The sequence below is a fragment of the Parasteatoda tepidariorum genome, chromosome 12 (assembly GCF_982258835.1).
Source record: "Parasteatoda tepidariorum strain Cologne lab strain chromosome 12, Ptep-v5.0, whole genome shotgun sequence".
In the NCBI taxonomy this organism is placed as follows: Eukaryota; Metazoa; Arthropoda; class Arachnida; order Araneae; family Theridiidae; genus Parasteatoda; species Parasteatoda tepidariorum.
The window spans coordinates 37,408,960-37,433,042 of record NC_141766.1 but is presented as its reverse complement, the minus strand read 5'-3'; the positions used below and the strand labels follow the sequence as shown (position 1 = coordinate 37,433,042).

The 24,083-nt window shown below is 27.9% G+C and overlaps 1 protein-coding gene across 2 annotated transcripts; it reads right to left on the bottom strand.

The window, feature by feature from the left end:
- Nucleotides 1-739: 739 nt before the first annotated feature.
- On the bottom strand, nt 740-14,848 carry LOC107437518 (uncharacterized). 2 transcript variants are annotated; one of them, XM_043051353.3, is made up of 13 exons: nt 14,658-14,848; nt 12,180-12,212; nt 10,285-10,302; nt 10,173-10,190; nt 9,125-9,139; nt 8,618-8,635; nt 8,391-8,408; nt 7,516-7,539; nt 5,667-5,684; nt 5,417-5,434; nt 5,241-5,258; nt 3,578-3,595; nt 740-1,092 (listed from the first exon to the last, which is right to left on the bottom strand). In XM_043051353.3, exons 1-13 carry the CDS (start codon nt 14,710-14,712, stop codon nt 953-955), a joined length of 411 nt encoding a protein of 136 aa, XP_042907287.1. In that variant the 5' UTR covers nt 14,713-14,848; the 3' UTR covers nt 740-952. The 2 variants fall into 2 exon arrangements, with proteins under 2 accessions (XP_042907287.1, XP_042907288.1); XM_043051354.3 differs by lacking the exon at nt 5,241-5,258 and having other exon boundaries at nt 14,658-14,843.
- Nucleotides 14,849-24,083: the final 9,235 nt, after the last annotated feature.

Sequence of the window (24,083 nt, the reverse complement as noted above, 5' to 3'; positions counted from 1 at the left end):
TATTTTAATGATCGGAAAATACGCTTTAAAAGTAGCTCACAAATTATACTAAAATTTTCCATGGAATATTTAGAGAAAGAAATCACTGGATTTTGACAATACCTCAATTATTAGCAACTCCTCCAAGAAATCGGTACCTGTTTGAACCATAGTTTCAGTAGGTTGAACCATAAATACGCTGAACATTTGCTGAAGCTTAATATGATATCATAGTATAGTGTAGTCAAATTTAATAACTACCATAATGTAGATCCAATTTCCATAATCAAGATGCAGCAAATTTGAATTTGATAAGTTCCAAAATTTATTGGAGCTGCAGAATCATAAAAAAATTCAATTAAGAAGAATAATTTTTATTTTATTCAAACTTAATCTCATAATAAGGTTACAGCAAATTTAAACCTTATTACAGAGCTCCAAAATTTACGGCAGTCACAGAATCATAAAAAGCCATTTAAAAGGCTTTCCTTTTTTTACATAACTTGAAACTTAATTTCTTAAAAAGAAATTGATCCACTTAACCTCACAATAACGTTACAACATACATAATCGATAATACAGTTTAAAGAGCTCCAAAATGTATAACTCTTACAGAACTATAAAAATTCACTAGAAAAGTATAACTCAATTCTTTTTTAATTTCCTTGAAATACAAATGGCTTAAATCCGTATCTAAAATATTTTTTATTTAAATTTAATTATAAATGTCTTAAATCGATGAAATAAAGTAAACTCCAAATTATATATATTTTTTTTATAAAAAGGCTTTATTCAATTGAAGTATTAATTAAAAAAGGCTCAAACACATTTCTTCGTCAATATATATTTCCGTTGAAAAAATTTATAACTCTTTAAACATCATTTCTCTACTTTTAAATGTCAGGAATATTAGTCTGGCATTTAGAGTGGTGAAAAATCATAAATCTTGAGAAATTCATTTTTTCTAAGTTTATTAACGTCCTCTATTTCTACTCCGCAATCGATCATTTTGAAAAAAGTGAACTAGTTGCTGATTATCAATGTATTCTGATCCATAATTTAGGTCATAGCCATACTGTCTTCTGCTTTGGGATAAATATCTATCTTCATAGCCTGTAAATAAAAGGTAAGATTTAGGCTGTAAATAAAAGGTAAGTTACTAAAGTTCCTTGAGATATTAAAGTTGTTGCAGAATAAGGAATAATCGCGATTCATCCGATTTCAAGAAACACCATAAGTGACTGTCAAATAACAAAAACGAAAAAATGTAAATATATTAGTACCCCTTTTCAATTTTTTTAAGTAAAACAATTAGGTTTCTTACTGTTTGGTTCTAGGTTTGTTACGTCATCATATTAAAAATTCCAGCATCTTAAATTGCAATAAATTCTTATGCTATGCAATATATCAAAAACGAAAAAATTTGAATATAGTAGTTCCCCTTTTCAATTTTTTTAAGTAAAACAATTAGGTTTCTTACTGTTTGGTTCTAGGTTTGTTACGTCATCATATTAAAAATTCCAGCATCTTAAATTGCAATAAATTCTTATGCTATGCAATATATCAAAAACGAAAAAATTTGAATATAGTAGTTCCCCTTTTCAATTTTTTTAAGTAAAACAATTAGGTTTCTTACTGTTTGATTCTAGGTTTGTTACGTCATCATATTAAAAATTCCAGCATCTTAAATTGCAATAAATTCTTATGCTATGCAATATATCAAAAACGAAAAAATTTGAATATAGTAGTTCCCCTTTTCAATTTTTTTAAGTAAAACAATTAGGTTTCTTACTGTTTGGTTCTAGGTTTGTTACGTCATCTTATTAAAAATTCCAGCATCTTAAATTGCAATAAATTCTTATGCTATGCAATATATCAAAAACGAAAAAATTTGAATATAGTAGTTCCCCTTTTCAATTTTTTTAAGTAAAACAATTAGGTTTCTTACTGTTTGGTTCTAGGTTTGTTACGTCATCATATTAAAAATTCCAGCATCTTAAATTGCAATAAATTCTTATGCTATGCAATATATCAAAAACGAAAAAATTTGAATAGAGTAGTTCCCCTTTTCAATTTTTTTAAGTAAAACAATTAGGTTTCTTACTGTTTGGTTCTAGGTTTGTTACGTCATCTTATTAAAATTCCAGCATCTTAAATTGCAATAAATTGTTATGCTATGCAATATATCAAAAACGAAAAAATTTGAATATAGTAGTTCCCGTTTTCAATTTTTTTAAGTAAAACAATTAGGTTCCTTACTGTTTGGTTCTAGGTTTGTTACGTCATCATATTAAAAATTCCAGCATCTTAAATTGCAATAAATTCTTATGCTATGCAATATATCAGAAACGAAAAAATTTGAATGTAGTAGTTCCCCTTTTCAATTTTTTTAGGTAAAACAATTAGGTTTCTTACTGTTTGATTCTAGGTTTGTTACATCATCATATTTAAAATTCCAGCAACTCAAATTGCAATAAATTCTTATGCTATGCAACATATCAATTAATATACTAATCATTATCATAAGAAAAAATTCCAATTTTATAGGATTTAAGGACAATAAAAAACTTATGAACGATTATATACTTGTTTTTTGTGAAACATAAAACAAACTATAAAATTATAGGCTGCAACATAAAAAAAAAACACTCGTCTTAACAACTCGTCTTAACAAATTATGAACTATCGTTTAGGCGTCACTGTATGAGATGAATTCTTGTATCTTAAATAAAGTAAAATTAATGTAAGATTTTAATCATCTCAGGGAAAAAATTATTTTTTCTTTGACTTCTAAGAAACAGTTTTCAAGTAACTTAAGTTCCTAGCGATATTAAATTTGTTGCAGAACAAGGAATAATCACAGTCTTTTCGATTTCAAGAAACAGAATAAGCTGCTATTAAATAACAGAAATGATAAAATGTAAATATATTAGTACACCTTTTCATTTTTTTTAAAAGTAAAATAACTAGATTTCTTATTGTTTGGTTCTAGGTTTGTTACGTCATCATATTAAAAATTCTAGCATCTTAAATTACAATAAATTCTTATGCAATGCAAAATATCTTTAAAAATACTAATCATCATCATAAGAAAAAATTCCAATTTTATGGAAATTATTTAAAATAAAAAACTTTATAAGCGATTACATACTTGTTTTTGTGAAGCATAAAACAGACAATAAAATTATTTACTACTATATGAAAAAAATAACTTTACTCATCTTAACAAATAGTGAACTATTGTTTAGGCGTCACTGTATGAGATGAATTCTTGCATTATAAATTAATTTAACAAAAGAAAAATTCTTTTTGTTAGAGTCCTAAGAAATAAGAAGTTTTTAAGTAAATGAGTAAAGTTATTTGTTTTTTGGTGAGACGGAAAACAGACTGATTTATCTGAATGAGCTCTGCGTATAATGAACTACTACTAAAAAACACTTCTCTTAATTGTTTTATTATTATTATTATTAATATTATTATTATTATTATTATTATTATTATTATTATTATTATTATTATTATTATTATTATGAAAATAATATGTCTCTGGTAGAAAAAACGCTTACAGAATGGAGAAAAGTGGTTACTTTGAACTTACTTTGATAATCGTAGTCATCTAAAAATTAAGATATAACAAATAAGTAAACTTTAGAAATAGGATATGCCTTTGAACTTTAATTAGAATGGAGAATGATTCCTTTTTTCTTTTTTGGTGCATTAAAATAGCTATTAAAAAAACATATTTCCAACAAAATTAACCAAAACAGAATTTTTGCAGTCTAGATCAAACGAATGAGATACTTTTCAATCAAAATACTATGTTGGATCCATTAAACTATAAAAATAAAAGGACTAGTTAAAAAGTATATCTTTGCTATTGCTAATCAATATTTTTATGTCATATTACTTTGGTGTAATTATTTGGTAGTAGAATATCGGAGAAGTATTCGAGTAATTCAATTTTCCAATAGTTATAGGACGATAATTGATCCTGTGTGATTATTTTCAATTGTTTAATTTTAGGAATATGAAAAAAACACATACATCACATAAAATAAGTAAATATTTTTAAGGAACATCTTTCAAGAAGGATTTTTTAAAGACAACCTATTTACAAACTGGTACACCTTCAGAAACTACAAATAAATGATAAACATGAACACTCTCAATTTGGAAGTATTAAATTTTGGTTATATTAGCTGATTATTTATGTTGCACTAGAGTTCCATAATGGGCTATTGGCGACAGTCTGGGAAACATATCTGAAGATGATCGGAATATGATATATCTGAATGATACCATCACAATATTAATCCTCTGCAAAGAAGATATCACCCTGCTGCGTTAGCGTACCTGCGCATGAAATCGACCACTTGACGATAAAACAGTTTAACGAAAACAGATATTATCATTCTCGGCCCCTTCACAGGCTGATCGAAGTGTTCACCCATCTGCTCAATGACCGCTGACAGTGGTGGTTGACTTCGGTGATCTACTGAGAACCGTGTGTTACGATCAGTCCACTATGGGTCCATTATGGGAAAATATCCATTATTTGGCGATTTATCAACAATTCACAATATGAAAAAGGTCAATTACATTTAAAATTATTTAGTTAACATCTCATATTATAGTAAACTCGGAATTAAATTGTCAATTACTTTTACTAGTTCATTAAATCTTTTAATTTAATTGTCAATTAAATATTTTAATTTAATTTAATTGTCAATAAAAAATTTTTATTTAATTTAATTGTCAATTACATTTAAATTTAAAATTGTTTGGCAAAGTATAAAACTTAAACAGCACATATTACACTAAACTTGGATTTAAATGGCCATTGAAAGTATTTATATCTTATTTGAAAAAGGTCAATTGCGTTTAAAATTGTTTGGCTAAATATAAAACTTAAAAATCACATATTATACTAAATTTAGATTTAAATGGCCATTGAAAGTATTTGTATCTTATTCGAAAAAGGTCAATTACATTTAAAAGTTATTTGATTAAATATAAAATGCAACCATCACATACCATAGTAAGCTTGGATTTCAATGGCCATTAAGAGTATTTAATGTTATTAAGTAATATTTATTTTTCTATTGGAATCAATTTGAAAATGACCATAACACGTTTTTTCCCAAGTAAATGATTTAATAAAGATATTTACAGAGAATAGGATTAGAGGATTGCCCTTATATTTGAGACTTAAATTATATTAAAAGGCTGTAAATGCCCATTATTTCATTCGAACTACCCACCTCCATATCCATTGTCACCTAAAATGAAATTAAAAAGGGTCAAACTTATTAAATATCTGAAAAGATTGCTTCTTCGCTATTTATTAAATGTCTATTCAAATTGCTTTATGTCAAGGGAATTAACAAATTACTTAGCTCTTTTGCTTGGATTATAATAAATAAAGCATTTCACTTACCTTTATATTCATATTCACCTAAAATTAAGGATATTCATAATAGTTAGTCAAAATAATTTTCATCATTTTGTGTCAAAATAATATTCGCTGAATAATTTATTATTTAGTGGATGCATTAATTAACCAGCATAAATTATTTATTGCCAGAAATAATTACAAAGCAAAACATACATAATACATGTTTTTTAAATAAGTATAGTTGTATCGTTTAAAATATTTATCTATCTAGTAGTAAATGTAGTTGACTTACTTTCGTATTCATAGCCATCTGAAATTTAATTGTATTGGAACTAATTATCATTCATATCACTATAGCATTTTGTTAAAAAGTTGTATATTGAATGCTTGCAGAAGTTAACCGTTATAAATTATATAGTTTTCGAAAGAATAACAATCAGTAATTGGATGAAGCAAGGTAATTATAATAATAATTATTTATAATGTTATACCAGTGACTAAAATATATCATTTTGTCTGAATACTAAGGGCTTTTCTAATTAGAGATTTTCTAATTAGAGATTTAATGCACGAATAATAATTAAGAAGTAAAGCAATTTGGATAATGATAAGTAGAGTTTATAACTTGCCTCCATAAACATTTACATCAAATATTAAAAAATATAGATAATTATCTTTTATTATACACATTATGAATTACTTAATATTTTTATAACAGATAGTTCTTCAAAAAAAATAAAAGCATAGCTACAGCGTTTTTTGGAGAAGAGTTTTTTCAATGAAAGTAAAATAATTACTAACATAAACAGAGAAAAAATAGCCAGCAATTTTTAAAAAAATCTTTGAGTGTTTGTTGTTGTTGTTTCTAATGAGATTTGGACAAACCAAGCTCCCCGGCCATTGGTCTTATGTGATTTAAGTTAGAAAGGTGTGCCTTTCGTTTGACAAGAGAACACGGCAAGAGTGAAAAGTGCATCTTGGTTCAGAACCCCACGAATAGAAGGCAGCATCACTCATTCGCTAGACAACTTCCTCAATTTAGGCATGGATTTGAAGGGGAAGGAAATTTTTTCCAGATTCCTGTACCGATGGACTGACTACAGTACTTTCGATTCTACAGATTTTATGAGCAGGTATATGCATGTTTGTTAAGTTTTATATGCATGCTTTATTTATTTGAAGACTTTATTTGAATAGTGGGCCAACTTCCTCTAAAAGTTTAGTAAATTCCCGTGTTGTCTGATTTGTAGTATTCTCTGATTGATTACAGAAAAAAGTTGAAGGTGTATTCGTTTCAAAATAGGCTAGGAGTGTTTCGCTTGGGCATGAAAGTACGAATTCAGTATTGAAATAAGAGGATTTAGTCTACTTTTTTGCGGTGTCCTCTGATTAACTGGAAAAAAAGGTTGAAGGTGTGCTAGATTTAAAAAGGAAGAGGAGTGACTCCTGTTAACATGAAATTAAGAATTCAATATTTTAATAAGAGGATTTGGTCCACTATTCAAATAAGGTCTTAACTTTTGTTTCGTAACAGTCAAAATCATTTTGAATCAAATAAATATAAATCAAGAATAAAAGCATTAAACATAAATTATCGCTATCCGTGAACTGCAAAAACAAATTATGCAATGGAATTTATCATGTTTCTGGCAAAATTTTGATAAAGATTTTCTGTAAAGATTTTGGTAAAATTGATAATAAAATATGGTTTTATAATGTGTGATAAAATTTTTAAATGAGAGAAAATATTATAAGTTTATCCTGATACCTTAAGGCATGGAATAAAAAACATTTATCCGGTTAAATTCCTTCAGTTAAATTTTTTTTTCTAACTGTGTAATAATAAGAACTATAAATTTTAAAACCAGAATTTCTAGTTAACCGTTACCATATGAACGGAAATATTACCAAATGAATGGCTTTAATATATAATTTTTAGTTTAATTAAACAAAATTATGTTTTTTTACAAGAAATATCATTGCCATACAGTATGGCAATTTGACCAGAACCTTTTCCTCCGTATAGAATGAACTTCATTAACTAAATAAATGGAACATGAAAATTTCTATTATAAACAAATAAGATTTTATAATGTTTAGTACAAATTCCATGCTGGTAATAATTAGATCATTTTACTTACCATTATACACATAGTCATCTAAAACTAAAAGTATTCTTAGTAAGTAAGCTTCAATTTGCAACATCTTTTTTAAAATGTTTTAAAATTAACGAAATCATTGTATAACTTTGATATCCTAAATTAGATACTGTTAGAATTTTCAGTCAAAAATTATGGTAAATAACCGGCAGCAGTCGGTCTATTCAATTAACCGTAAAGTTTATGGTAATGAACATTTTTTACCTTTACGATTTTGAAATCGTTTACAACTATTGTAGTTAAAAAAAAAAGCATGACTACAAAACTATAGGGTTTTTTAACCATTTACAACTAACATGGCTTCAAAACTGTAAAAATGAAGTAGCTTTATGATACTGATATCTATGAGTGAATGAGAGTTTCGTATATTGATGTTCCAGAGTCTCAAATTGGGAAGTGAAGGACACTGGAATGACCGATTAGCCCTATCGTCTATAATATGAACACATCTGCAAAGAACTAAGTGGCTTCATTACATGGACCAAATTAGTGAGATAAAATTCTGGTTGTATAACCCTATTAGGTGAAAGCAGTTAATAAAAGGTTTTTCTAACAGTTAGCAGTTTGAATACCATCTTATTTATTGTTATTTGGCCGTTTCGTTTGAATATGGCAAAATAACAACAATATAAATTGTTATTTAACCATTTTTCTGATAAATTTCTAACAGTGCATGACAGCTTTTATAAACTATATAATTTTGGAAAATATAATATCTTCGTGCGAAGAAACACAAAACACTTCTAAAATATGCAAAAATAAAAAAAAATGGCTAAATAACAATTTATATAATTGTTATTTTACTGTAAGGTACGTTTAAATTAAACTCGTAGTCCTTATGAATAGGACATACTTACATCTGTATTCATAAGCACCTAAAATTGAAATTTTCAAATAATTTATTAGTTCGCATTATTATTTTTATATATATTTATGTTTATTGAATGCATAGTTTGTACAGTTATACAGTGAAAAACAATAAATAAGCAGGTAGAAAGATAAAAATCTTCCCAAATAAAAAAACATGATTTAAAGATGATTAATACGAATCTCTTGACGGTAATTACTAACATATTTTACTTACTGTTTAGCCCATATTCATCTAAAATGGAAAGTAATCTTAGTTATTAAGTATGAATATTTCTATGTAAGAAATATTATTATGATCAATATTTATACCGAATACAGCATTTATACACAAGAAAAGGCATGACGAGCTTCTAAATATTCCACACATTAATTATTTAGTATAGCGCAAAAAAAGGGACATTAATTATAGAAAAAAACATACATAAGAGAAGAAAACTAGTTTTAATTTTAAGAAAGAAATTTTAGTCGAATTCATGCACATCAAAAATTTAAAGAACTAGTGGTTAATAGTTTTTAATAACTAAAATATTTTTCCAGAAATTCCTTTATCATGTATAAGTTAACTACTATAAATTATACAGTTATGGAATAAACTTCAATTAAATAGGCAAATTGGAATCTCTAAAAAAATAGATATAGTTGAATAATAAACAAATTATTATTCAACTAATAAAGCGATGTTTAATACCTTTACTGGCAATAACTAAGATATTTTACTTACCAAAATAATAGTTATCTAAAATTGAAAGCATTCTTTGTCATAAAACTTCAGTTAACAACAATGTTTTTATAGAACTACTTCTAGAAAACTATATTCTAGAAAAACTTCTAGAATACGCGAAAAATAATATGTAAAGGATGTAAAAAAATGAATTTCACGTTAATTAGATGCTTTACATTATATGTTTACCATTGTATTCATATTCACTTAAAATTCATAATATTAATAATAATAATGCTTCAATTCAATGTAATATATATAATTAATATTCATGAGTCAATATTAATGATTCAAAAAAACATTTACGTAAGATGTTAAACTTAAGAATGAGTGAATCATAGACACAGCGTTTCTCAAAATTAACCAATAATTTGAAAACATAATAAAAGAAAAACGGAGTAATTTAGAAATGTTCAGTTCACTTGGTTCTGTTTAAGAATATGATAAGAATTGTTTATCATAGATATAGCGTTTCTTAAAATTAACCCATAATTTGAAAACATAATGAAAGAAAAACGGAAGAATTTAGAAATGCTCAGTTTACTTTGTTCTATTTAAGAATGTTTCTTATCACAAAATTTCCAAATTAGTTTCAAAGTTTTTCTACAGATGGCGCTGTTAACTGACAAGAACTATAAAACAATATATATATATATCGTAAAATTTACGCCATTTTCAGCAACTACGTTATACAGTTTGAGGACAAAATTAAAGACACCAGTACAAAGACTTCTGCTAGAATAGAAGAACATGCAGTTTAAGAAAAAATTTGTCATTTTTGATTAAATTTTTATATAGTTTGAAATTTCAAACAAAAAGTATCCGTCCGCATTTTTATTAATTTTCATCTCCTTCCGCTTTATTCCATTTATTTTTAAATCCTCAGTTTTTACGGGATACCAGGTACTATGTAATTCTAGAATTAACAGTCAAAATTAATTAACGTTAATAAATATCTGCTTTATTAATAATTCCATAACTTATGCTATTAAATGAATGAGATATTATTTTCTCCTCTTTAATAACAAAATTCATATTTTATATTTACCCAAATAATCGTAGTAATCTTAAAGGGAGAAAAATATTTAGTGATTAATTTAGAATTCTTAGAGTAAAATATTTAAACTTTATTTGAAAGTTTGAATATTGCTTTAACTTACCTCTATAGCCATATGAACCTAAAAGTATAAGTATTCGTATATGTTAATTAAGAAAATAATAACAAAATACACTTTTTTAAAAACTCTCCAAAATTTTGTCGGTTGTTTCCATATTAGAGTAGTGCACACAAAATCGCCAGAAACTAAGAGTTGATATTTAAATCCTCATGGAAGGAAAAGTATTGAATTTCATATGACTTGATTCAAAGGCGAAAGTACCAAATTATTTAGAAAATGGTGATGAAATTAGATTAAAATCATATCAATGTGCCAAAAAAGTAGTTTCAAGTAATTAAAAATAAGTTAAAATTCAAAAAGTAAAATTTCTGTTAAACCTGGTTTGACATTTTTTTAATTATTGATTTCTATCTTTTTAATCTGGTTGATTGAAAACTCACTAATGATTTCCATGCAGTTTTTGATATTTTGAAAAAATTTTTCAAAAAATTCAAAAGATGTTTAATTTAAAGCTATATATATATATATATATATATATATATATATATATATATATATATATATATATATATATATATATATATATATATATATATATATATATATACATATATATATATACATATATATATATACATATATATATATATATATATATATATATATATATATATATATATATATATATATATATATATATATATATATATATATATATATATATATATATATATATATATATATATATATATATATATATATATATATATATATATATATATATATATATATATATATATATATATATATATATATATATATATATATATATATATATATATATATATATATATATATATATATATATATATATATATATATATATATATATATATATATATATATATATATATATATATATATATATATATATATATATATATATATATATATATATATATATATATATATATATATATATATATATATATATATATAATAAATACAAGAAAACAAGAAGAAAGAATCCTTGGTAACTAACAAATCACTTCAGCAGTGCAGTAAGAACGACACTTTAAAACCCTCTTGTTACACTCAATTTGCACTTTTGTTTTCATATTTTGTTTTCATATTTTGTAATCTGGCAACCTTTCTGCGAAAACATTTTTAAATCATTCTTGATAAATATCCGTCCATGTAAGTTGAACTGATTTTGCTGCTCGCTTTATAGTCCCCCCTTTTTTAATGTTTTTTCTTTTTATTTTATTATCTGTATTTACATGTTATTTTTACTTATTTGTACTTTTTGTGATCTATTTTATTTGTTGTTATTTTTAAAAAAAAAATTTTGAGTGCTCCTCACACTATTGTATTAATATATTTAGCTTTGGCTTTATTGATACAATATCAGAAAGCACTCTGTTTTGCGGATATAATCGTGTGGGCTGAAGAAAAGATTATATCTTTTTTTTCCGGCTTTTTTTCCGGTTTTTCAATTAACATTTCATTATTTATTTTTTTTTTTAATATACTGTTTGTTATTTTTTTACTTATCATTTCCCCACCCCCCTTTTTCATATGTCTATTATTTTTCTTTGTTTTATTCTTCGTTATGTATATATATATATATATTGAATTAAAAAATTTCAATTTCACACATTGAATTTTCGTGACACGCGCAAGTATTTTAGCAAGCACTTTTCCGATGCATTGTTTAATCCGGCATTCAAACAGGGTTTGTGAATTTCAGTTCTGCTTTTCAACGAAAGGATTTGTTTGATTTCGATTTAGTAATTGCTTTTTCCTCCTCTATACATTAATTAAGATTTAAAAGTGTATATTGTAGCCCATAATACGATAAACTATATTTGAAAAAATTGTTTCGATATCATTTGTATTAAAAAGTTTGATTATGACTTTAAGTAAAATTAACTTACCTGAACCATAGTTATCATATTCGTAATATTGAGCTGCAAAAAAAAGATTTTATTATTACCTTTTTTAACTCAATTATACATCTAGTATAAATCTAATATACAATTATACATAGAATATCAATTGTATATACTAAATTTAAAGAATATTATTGTAATTTTACCCCATGAAGATTGCATAGAAATTTCAATGGGACATTTCACGCTTAAGACTTCTTAATCCATTAAGTAAAAATTAAATTCTGAACCTCAATTATTCTAAAACTTAATAACTTAATAGGAATGGATAACAATAAAAAAGAATGCTGCCAAAAGCTCTTAAACTAATATAAAAAGCTATATTACAATTAGGAATGAAACTTAACACTACAATAGAATAATTAATCAGTGAGGAAGAAAAATTGCATGTATGATTTTCAGTCAAAAGACGAGAAGCTAAGTTTTTAATTTTATTTTTAAGCTTAAAATATAATGTTTTTAATGTTTATCCTGATTTCATTTTAATTTAATTCTCAATTCTGAATATAAATAATCTATTAAATAAGCATAAGTGTAACTTATCTTCCCTTTTGAAGAAAAACTATCGCACATTTGCCCTTTATTAAATTAAAATTCATAAAACCTGCCTCATGTTGGCCTGATCCCTGAATCTTTGATCCATCTCATACACACAGATCCCTCTTCACTCCGAATTTTAGGAGCTCTATCATTGTTATCCATCTTACTCTATTTGTTGTTAGAAGTTTTGTCCCCTTCTTTGACTTGTCGATTGCTTTAAATTCATATATTCTATTTACCATCTGAGATATTTTATTCCTGTGAAATCAGGGGAAACTAACGAATTTGATTAGATAGAATTTAAATTTTTGTCCTGAGTTAGTGGTCATTTCTGAGATAATTTAGCAATTAAGTAATTATTAGTAATTTAAAACAAAAGATTCCATTGTTGGTAGAAGCGAAAAATGGAGCATGGCTATCACATTTTGGTATTATGGCTGAACAGTGGGTAAGCACATCCTAAGACGTCGTCTCTATGCAGTTGGATTGTGTGCACGGGTTCCTATTTAAAAACTCTTATCCGAACAGAGAATAGGATGATCTCATTGAAATTCGCATGGACAAGGGAGGATGCATTGGAGCACAAAGCGTGGACAACTAAAGATTGAAAAAAGGTCCGATTGAAAAAAGGTCCTTTGGTGTGATGAACCTAAATTCGATCCGGTTGGAAATAATGGCCGACGTTTTATTTTTCGTCCAAAAGGCACCAAACTCCTCGGTGCCAACTAACAACAGTGAAACACGGAAACGGATTAGTAATTGTTTGAGGAGCTAACCACCATAATAGTGTCATTCCCTCTTACACATCGATGGTACTATGGATCAATATGTTTATAAAAACAATTTAGATGTTCGTGTGCTACCTTATGCTCATAAAATGATGCCTCCAGTATTTTTCGCTTTTATTTTATAACCATCGTTGAACAGCCGATCCAATTTTATGGGTTTACGACTACTAATGTTCAACTCCGTTGCCTTGTAATTTTGAACCCAATCCAGAATACAAGGAAACTCCTGTATCGAGTATTGGGAGAAATTCGCCTTCGTGGCGGACTTTCTGATGGAGCTAACCCGCATTTGCGTTACATGGAGAGGAAGACCACGAGAACCTTCCCTGGTTAGCCTGACGGCAAGGAGACTCTAACCCATGATCCGTCTACCACTGAGGATATTTCACGTCAGCACTGTGGTCGATGCAAGCCGGATGCGGAATTCGTATCGACTGGGATTCGAACCCGGTTCGCCTTATTAGAAGGCGAACGCTCTATCCCCTGAGCCATCGCGACTCATGACTCGAGTATGGATATTTTAGCAGAATAAAGATCCTAAATACACATCCGAAATTGGGACAAGTTGGTTTACTAAGAAAGTTAAAACTTTGAACTGGCCGAGTCAATCACCTGACCTGAATCCAATAGAGCACCTTTGGTAATTTCATCAAGAGAAAAGTCGAGGCACGGTAGCGTTCTTCTAAGGCAGAAAACCATCAGGATCACCAATCGAAATGGGCGAAAATCCGTAAGTCTATTTAGAAAGCCTATTTAGTCATTAGTATTAGCCTAGAAAGTCGTTAGTCCCATTCATAGAAGTCATCAAAGCGAAACGATATGCAACAAAACACTAAAACTTTTCAATATTTTTTCTCCTTCAGATTATTAATTTCAATAAAAGTTTAGAAAACTGAATCTTCTCAATTGAATTGAATTGAATTTCATTTCAATTTTTCAAATTCTCGTTTCGAGTTGGTTAAATTAAAAAATTTTAACTCTATTCTTAATTGCTCTCCATGTAGGATGACTAAAGTTAAAAATTACTAATTTAAATCATTAACAAATTTTGCTGACGAAAAAAGAAAGAACAGCAAAACATACAGTCTTAAAACTAATGCTCCCTACTGTGTGTAATAAAAAAAACTAATCTTACCATTACAGCACAAACTAACTACAGCGATGACAGAAAGAAAAATTAACAAATTCATTTTCTTGTCCTAACCCTACTTCATTCGACAGAAATTGAATAAAATGGCGTTTAACGAGGCTGCTTTAAAATATACCAGCCAAGCAAAATTTTATTTTTAAAGCCATTAACATTAAGTTTTGAAACTGGTCTAAATTAAAATCAAGTAAATTTAGCATGCAAGACGACAGCTGGTTATACAGAAAGACAGAAATTGGATTTTTACAGTATTTGTTTTACTCATCTCCTTTAATAACGAAACAGCTATTCATAGTAAAAGCAATTTACAAAATTAAAGTAAGTCTCTAGAGGATTTATAAATTTCGCAATTCCTCCCCAAAAATTATTTTAATTGTAGTTTTCAAATTCAGTACAGTTCCAGAAATAAAATATTATTTTTAAAAATCCAATCTCTCTATTAAATTTTCAGCTTTTCTACGCACAATTATTAAGGAATCTTATTTTGGGAAAATATGCGAGTTTTCGAATGAAGCTTTTTTAACTTTGAATTGTTTGACTTAATTATTGTTCTCTGCAAATATTGTTTTTCGAATTTATTTTTCGCTGCACAATCATAAAAAGTTATCAAAATAGAAAATTATTTTCCTTGTGGTTGAGAACAGAAAAGAAAACAATAAGAAAAGGAATATAAAATAAATAACTTATTCTTTTCTAAGCTTTTTTTTCGTAGGGGATGTAAGAATGCATATTTATATTTTAATAATATATATTTGTTCTTCATTAATAATGTTTTTAAAATATATATTCTGCAACATTATAAAATATCGTAATTATATATTAGTTGGAATAGGTTTTTAATTAAATGAAATTAGCTTCTGGATGAGTTTTTTTCGCGGTTAACGTTTATTAGAAATTTAAAAAAATATTTTTGTTTCTATTAAAATATATTCTATTTAAAACTACATACTTTGTTTATCTTACGAATAGTAAGGACAAAAATTTAAGAAAAAGTAATCATCAGACAATTTTCGAGTAACAGTAAATGAAAATTTTGATCAAAAATGTGTGGCACTTTTTTTCATGTCAGGCTGTGCGAATATATACTAATTTTAAGTCTTATAATTTCTGTTTTACACATTGTTTTCAACCTTTTAAACATTATGATTAACATTTGATTAAACTACTAAATGACAAAGGATTTTTGAGGATATTTTTTGCATGAACAGACACGTTATTAGAAAATAAATAAAATTAATTCAATTAACATTTAAAGCAACAATCTCTCTTTGCACAATGGGCAGCAAGGGCAGTCTCTCTCCAAAAATCTGTTAGTTATATACAAATGTACTCTTCAAGCCATGTACTTCTTTCTTTGGAATTCATAACAAATGAGTTTTTCATAGTGTATAATTGATAGCCTATAATTGTAAACCTAAATCCGAACTTGGAGAATCAGGGTATTTCGTTCAGTCGGGTATCTCCCCTCTGACTAGCCCGGCTTGAGTTACATTGCCAGTAGCTTAGCTACCACAGTCACAGCTCTCGAAATCAACGACCCAAGGCAAAAAATCATGATGGTTTTCGATTGATGGATCAACATAAACGTAATGGTAAAAATCGTGATTTTCCATCAGAAACCATCATACAGCCTATGGGACTACCAACTGTCAAAGATCCTAAGTTTAGAATTCTCACCTTTTCGTGTTGAGCTAACATTGCATACCCATCATAGTATGATGGATTTTTTATAATGGACCTACAAAAAAAATCCTTCATGATCCAACATAATTTACCAGTTGCCACTACAATTTCCATCACAAACCATCATGCCTTTTGTTGGAACCATCAAGACTGCCAAACACCCCAATATTGAAATCGGTCAGCTGTAAGTCTGGTCAATCACTCTTTCTTCTCTTGGGATTTACTGATCGAGCTTTTCCCACTTCAAATAGTGGATCTTACGTTTACAAGGTGCGTTACCAAATGATGGTCATTTTATCTGATCGCCGAAGCAAGTGAAGTGAGTGTTGACTACCACATCATCACACCTACATCATCTATGCTCTCCCAAGTCACAAATCTTGACGATCCCATCAAAACATTTTGATGGTTTTTGTTGGTTTCAGTAGAATCCATGGTCCAACATCATTTGATGGTCACCATCATCATAAATTTTTCATTATGCATTCATGGTTTTTTATATGCCAACAAACTTCCATTATTCCATGATGGGAAATGCTACGTTAATACTATGATGGTTAACCATCAAGAAAAGTTTGATTCGCGTGAACCAACAATCTATGATGATCCGTGAGGGTCCATGAGGGTTCCAACTATACATTTCCATGATTAGAATTCTTGTTGGTTCTCAGGAATATACCATCAAAACAATTTGGGCTTTTTATGTTGGCTCATCAAAAATATGTCCGAATTCCTACATTAGGGTGATGGAGGTTCATGATCGTTCCAACATTTGTTTTATAAGAAACTATGATGGAAACATCTAATGGTTCAACATGAAAAAACCATCAAAACAAGTTGCTATTCTTATGTTGGGCCATCATAAGTCGGTCCGAATTCCTACATTGGGGTGATGGTTACTTATGTTGGTTACATTAAAAATATAATGGATCATGATGGAATTATTGATGGTCACCATCAAGATTACGTTGGTCCATCAATGGAAAACCATAAAAAGTTTTGACTTGGGCTACTTTGCTTTTCACTTGGTAAAAAAGTAATAGATTTTTACTGGTATTTCCCGTTAAATGAATTTTCCATTTATTTAACCGACAATTGGTATTTATAATAAAACAACTTGATATTTGCAAGAGATTGTTGTTAAGTAAACATTATTTTATTTTAAAAAAATTATAGTCACAAAATATTGTCAGCATGAGATGAAGAATACATCATTATTCAACTTGAAATAATTTATGTGGTTTATTATAACTTATTCTATCGAGAAATAAAGGATGAAGCTTATTAATAGCACGCATTACTTGATAGATTAATATTCTAATATTGGTAAATCAGTACGCCCTATCGTCGAATGATGGGTGTTATTGGTTCATCAATACCAAACATCTTTAGATAGTTGACCTTCATAGTTCTAAAACAACATTTCATGATGGAATTAGTTGGTCAAAGAATTTCTAACACAACATGTTGGTTGACCATCATATGGTAAAATAACTGTTTATTGGCCCATCAAATTCCATTACCACGTGATCAGAATTGTTGAATGATGGTTACCATCAAATAGTGTTGGGCCATCAAGAAACTAACATAAACCTTCAAAATATCTTGATGGTCCCATCAAGAGTCTTGTCTTGGGGACACACACTAACCAAAACACAATAAATTGGAAACAACACCGTTATAAATTATGAGCTACTTAAACAGCCGTACATTATTAAATTTATTACTCTACAAAAGTTTCAATTGGCTGTACACACCTGATAAGAATAGGTGATGGTCATGCCACTAAGAAGATCTTCTTGGCCAAGTCAGCTGGCTCTCGAAAAAGAGGAAGGACAAAACTTAGGTGGATTGATTGTCTAGAAAAAAGACCTTAAAACTACTAGGATAACTAACTGGAAAAGCTTACGCAAGAACAGGACGGCGTGGAATGGAACTTAGATGAAGGTCAATACTCAACGGAGGCTGTCATTCTAGTGCAGGAGAAGAAGTCACATCAAGCCAAATTTTGCGTCATATTAAGCAATAATTTTGTTAAAAATGATGTCACTTTTTATAGATGTGGTCATTGATAAGTCAAGCATAAGTGACTGTACAATTGACAATATTAAAGTATAACAATTAAATGTATCATAAATAGCGGATACCAAACTCAAATAGAGTTGAGTAATCAGATTTTGGTTTATGAGAAAGTATTAAGTACACTTTTAACCTTATAATTTTCATCCATAACATGTTCTTTCTATGTACAGTGCAAATATATATATATATATGTTACTGTGAAACACCGAAATCTGGAGAATACCGACATTCACCGGTGAATGTCAACATTCTCGTAGCCGCTTGGTGTATGTCCGAAATATTTGCTAAATACCCTTATTTCTGACTCTCACAGGTGAACGTTAACAATCACATAGTCGCTTTGGTGAATGTCCGAAATATTTGTTATATCCAATTTTGTATTAATTTATTCGTTGATATTATTATATTTATTTAATATATTAATATTTATTCAATATTTTAATACTTATGACGGTAGATTACAAGAAACATCAGTGTTTGGAGTATCGGGCAAATATATACCGGGCAATGGCACTTAATCTTAAAATAACATCAGTGTAGGGTATACCGGGCAAATGTATTCCGGGCAGTGGCACTTAACCTTAAAAAAACATCAGTGTAGGGTATACCGGGCGAATGCATACCGGGCAGTGGCACTTAACCTTAAAAAAACATCAGTGTAGGGTATACCGGGCGAATGCATACCGGGCAGTGGCACTTAACCTTAAAAAAACATCAGTGTAGGGTATACCGGGCAAATGTATACCGGGCAGTGGCACTTAACCTTAAAAAACATCAGTGTAGGCTTGAAATATCGAATAAATGTAATCAATCCACGAATAAATTTATAAAAAATCGAGTGTAAAACATTCACCAAAGCATATCTGTTATTGTCGACATACACCAGTGAGGGTCCGAATGTACAAGAATGTAATAAAATATTCGATCTTTCACCGACATATTTGGTGCTTGTCGACATTCACCGGTGAAAGTCATCAACCACCGATTTCGGTCTATCGCAGTGACATATTTATTACTTAATGTGTTGTATTCTATTTTGTTTCAAAAAAAATTTTGAGTGCTCCTCACACTATTGTATTGATCTATTTTGCTTTGGCTATATTGATAGAATATTAGAAAGCACTCTTCTTTGTAGATATAATCATGTGAGCTGATGAAAAGACTATATCTTTTTTTCTCGGATTCTTTTTATCATTATTTTTTTCTTTCTCTCTTTTTTCATTGTTCTGTAATTTTTTCCATGTTATACTAACAACTTATGCTCGGCAAATAAAACTGATTAATTTTCTTTGTTCTTCTCTCTTTTCTTATTGTACTTTTTGTCTTGCTTATTGTACTAAGTTGCAATTTAATAAGCTGCAACGTAACGTTGTAAATGTGATTTCGTATTTTGCAAAACAAGACACGAATGCGTATTTCCTGAATAAATATACAATTCCTGAATAAAAAATAATATGAATAATTATTGCTCTTTTTCACATAATTGTGCAGTTTACTCTCAAAATATAGGGTGAGGAGTCTGAATAGTGTGGTTCAATTAGTTTCGTCAAGAGAATTTTCAAAAGTTTAAATTCAATAATTCCAATTTCACTTTTTAGGCATGTGTCAATTTCGTCAAAGATCTGCTTCTTTCCACGACAGTTAAACACTTTTTGTACAGTAAAAAAACTCATTTATCCAGAGATAATTTCGTACAAAATATAATTTTTTGAATTCTTTATCAATTAATTAAAATTGATCAAATCGTTTCTAGATTGCTCAGAATGCAAATTTTCACCTTATTTTTAACTACTCTGAAAAAAATTCCGGATCAAATTCCGGTCAAAAGAACCGACACTCAAGATGCCGGTAAATTCATCGTAAAATTCAATTTTACCGGAACATGTTACGGAACAAAAAAAATCTGATATTCCGTCATTTTTATAGCAATAATTACCGTCATTCGGGGCTACTTTGTGCAAATTGGAATTTGGCATTTCTCAAGTGCTGCTATTCAGTATTATGTTTATTTCACGTTAAAAATGTGTGGAATTTGAAGATAGAAGTCTCTTCTATTACTGCAAACATTTTTTCGAATTTTAAAACAATCCCAGAGTGTGTTTCATTCATCCAATGCCAGCAACTTTCCGAGGACGTCGGATGTCGAAAAGTGTGCATGGAAACTTTAGCTGTGAAATGCAAAGACGTTGATAAAAAAATTGTCGTAAGTGCAAAATTTTTTATTTATATATTAATAAACACTTAGCGTTAAAAAAATTTGAAAATTAATAACAAATAAATGGAAAATGAAAAAAAATGCATTTTGGGGCTACTTTGTGCAAAGTTTCATTCGTTTCTTTTTTCGACAGAAAAATGGTCAGACGTTATAAAAAAATACCCGGAACGAGAAACTACCGTGATTACACTTTAGAAAAGCTGCAACAATGTTTGCAAGCAGTTATTGGTGGTATATCGATTGCAGAAGCTTCTCGAAAGTACAAAATCCACAGAAATACTATCTCTAATAAAATTCACAAGAAACACGTGAAACTTCCTGGTAAACTATTATTTTTCTTCTACAAAGATTTTTCTAATGACTTAATCAAACGATTTAACACATAAAAATATATTTTATAGGACATCGGGTAATTTTGACAGAAACTGAAGAGCGAGTTCTGTCATGTTCATTCAAGCATGTTATGTTCAAATTTAACAATATTATAAATGTTAATGAATATGTAATAATTATTATTTTTAAAATTTCATCCATTTCAATGTTTAAAAATGTATATGGTTTTCTTTTGTTTAAACTCAAATGTTTTGAAATAAACATTCTTTTTAAGAAAAAAATTCTTCAAAAAAATGGTTTTTTAACGCTGAAAATTATTTTCAAACTAATATCTTCACATATCTTGATGTTTTTGTCTTTAAAAATGTCAACAATTAACTTTTTTAACAATTTTATATCAATATTTTACTAAAAACATGATTATTAAACTGAATTCCTATCGCTGCACAAAGTAGCCCCATTTGGGGGCTACTTTGTGCAAGGTATGTTTTGACTTATTACTCGTAAATATTACATACAAATAATGCCAATATTTATCAAATTCACTCGTCTGAGTCCAGTTATGAATATAATATCGATAAATTTTACTAAAGTTTGAATTAACATAGTTTTTTTACATGTCAAAGTTCAAAAACTGCGAAATCCTGCACAAAGTAGCCCCGAATGACGGTACCATTAAATCACTGAATCACTTGAATTAAATAAATATTGCTATAAAAATTTAAGTATAATATTTTACGAATTATGGAAAAAGGATTTTACTGTAATATGGATTACACGGATGATGCACCCAAAGTGCCGGTACTATATATATCGTTATTTGATCCGGAACTTTTTATAATATCAGCAATTTTAAATAATAAATATAAAATTTAAAGAAAAATAGACTGAATATTTCAAGTCACAAAATTTAAATTCGTATTTAGTTTTATGACTGATTCCTATACTATTTTATGTTATTTTCCTTTAAAAAAGAGACATGAGGGAATGATAAATGTATTGTTTGAGTGAATAGTGCAATACAATAGGGACAAACTTTAACATAATGCTGTGGCAGCATTTCGTTCAAAAATGTAATATTTAGTTGAGGTTTTTTCTAAATATGAAAAATATAATTTGCATAAAAATGAAAAATACAAACAAAATTGAAAAATATGAAAAATATAATTTGCATAAAAATGAAAAATACAAACAAAATTAAAAAATATGAAAAATATAATTTGCATAAAAATTAAAAATACAAACAAAATAAAAAAATATGAAAAATATAATTTGCATAAAAATTGAAAATACAAATAAAATCATAAACCCCAGTCTGTAAGCATGTTGTTCATTTTCTTGGAAATATTTTTCTTTATTTCAGTTCAACTGTGGATGCAAGTAAGTGAATGACATATATGCTTATTTTAGTTAAATGAAACAAATAAATATTGAAAAATAATTGTCTTATTTTTACTAGTTTGTTAAAATACATTCCAAATGTCATACTTCCCCTTCCCCCAAAAGCAACTATGCATAAGTCACAAAGCAAGCATCAAGTACACATTGAGGATATGAAAATTACTGCATTTGAAAAAATAACCGTTCACGAAATGTGTGTTTTGCAATATATGTATCAAACCTAACAGTGAAATGAGAAAAAAAGAAGAATATTATTATTTTGTTATTCCTAAATATTTCTACATTAAACACGTTTAAGAATATTTACTCAAGCTTAAAAGCTGAAACTCATACACGGAGAAACAAATTCTGTTAAAATTTGTATCTGTATGGTAATGACATTTCTGGTAAAAATAAAATAAAAAACTATACTTCTAGTCAATAAAAACAAAATATACTATATTTCAACCATTCAGTTGGTAATTTTTTGGTTCATATGGTAACAGAGAAGCGGAAATTCTGGTTTTCAAAATTATAGTTTTTATTACCACTCAATAAGTAAACATACAAAAATGAAAAGTACATTTAACCGAATAAATGGTCTTTAAGCCATGTTCTAAGCTATCATGATAAAATTATAAAGTTTTACCACATTTACCAAATGTTATCACATATTATATAACCCTATTTTATTGTTAATTTTGCAAAAACGCTTCGGAAGAAATTAATAAGCTTTGTGGTGTCCCATAGAGCCAGATGCATGATAAATTTTATCATATTCTGATAGTTTTCACCATATCAGTGTGGAAATGAAAAAGGTGCAAAGCGCGTTTTGCATTGATGTGAATATTAATGAAACTTCAGTTAAACTTTAAATGATCTTTACTACTTCTTTCAAGATAAAAGTTTATTTTAAATAATAGTTCCAGTTTGTTTAAGACCTTAATAGAATATACATTTTAATCTAATTTTCATTTCACACAGGAGTGTTTATCCGATTTCATTGCATTCGATTTATAAATTGATAAACTTATATTTTATAAAAAGCCTTATAATATCTATAATTGAAAAATTGAAAAATATCAATTATTAACAAAAATCAATAATTATAATATCAATTATTAACTAAAATCAATAATTATAATATCAATTATTAACTAAAATCAATAATTATAATATCAATTATTAATAAAATTATAATTGTTTTTAAACATTTTTCATAATGAAAGTAAATATACTTAATCCCTGCAATGTAGTTGTTGAAACAGTGCATATATCGTTATAAATATTAAATTAAAAGCTTCTAACAACAACAAGCAAATTTAAAATCATAATCGTAAGCTTTCTGCAATTAATGTTGCTAGGAAATATGTGGTGTGAATACAAATCAAAAAAGAAAAGAACTCTTTTCTGTTTCTTCCTTCGTTTTATTATTTTATCGTTTTATGACGATAGTTAAATCGATTAAATCAGTTAAAAAGGAAATTTTCTCTCTTTTTTTACCAATTCCTTTCTCATCAAAAAGTATCATTAAAACGTATCGTATGGCTATTTTCTCATCTAAAATCTCATAAAACCGCGTGGAATCTCCCCCTTAATTTTACGTTCTGCTGATTCTGATTTTCCAGCCAATCCATTCATTTCCTCGACTAAAGTTGAGTCTCTTTTTTTAATCTTTATTTTTACGTCAGTTTTCATTCTATTACCTTTAATACGGTAAC

Bases quoted from the DNA above. Each gene is read 5' to 3' on its own strand.
- LOC107437518 (XM_043051353.3), bottom strand. From the start codon at position 14,712: ATGAATTTGTTAATTTTTCTTTCTGTCATCGCTGTAGTTAGTTTGTGC. The intron at 12,213-14,657 runs GTAAGATTAGTT...TTTTTTTTGCAG, and splicing joins AGTTAGTTTGTGCTGTAATG to CTCAATATTACGAATATGAT.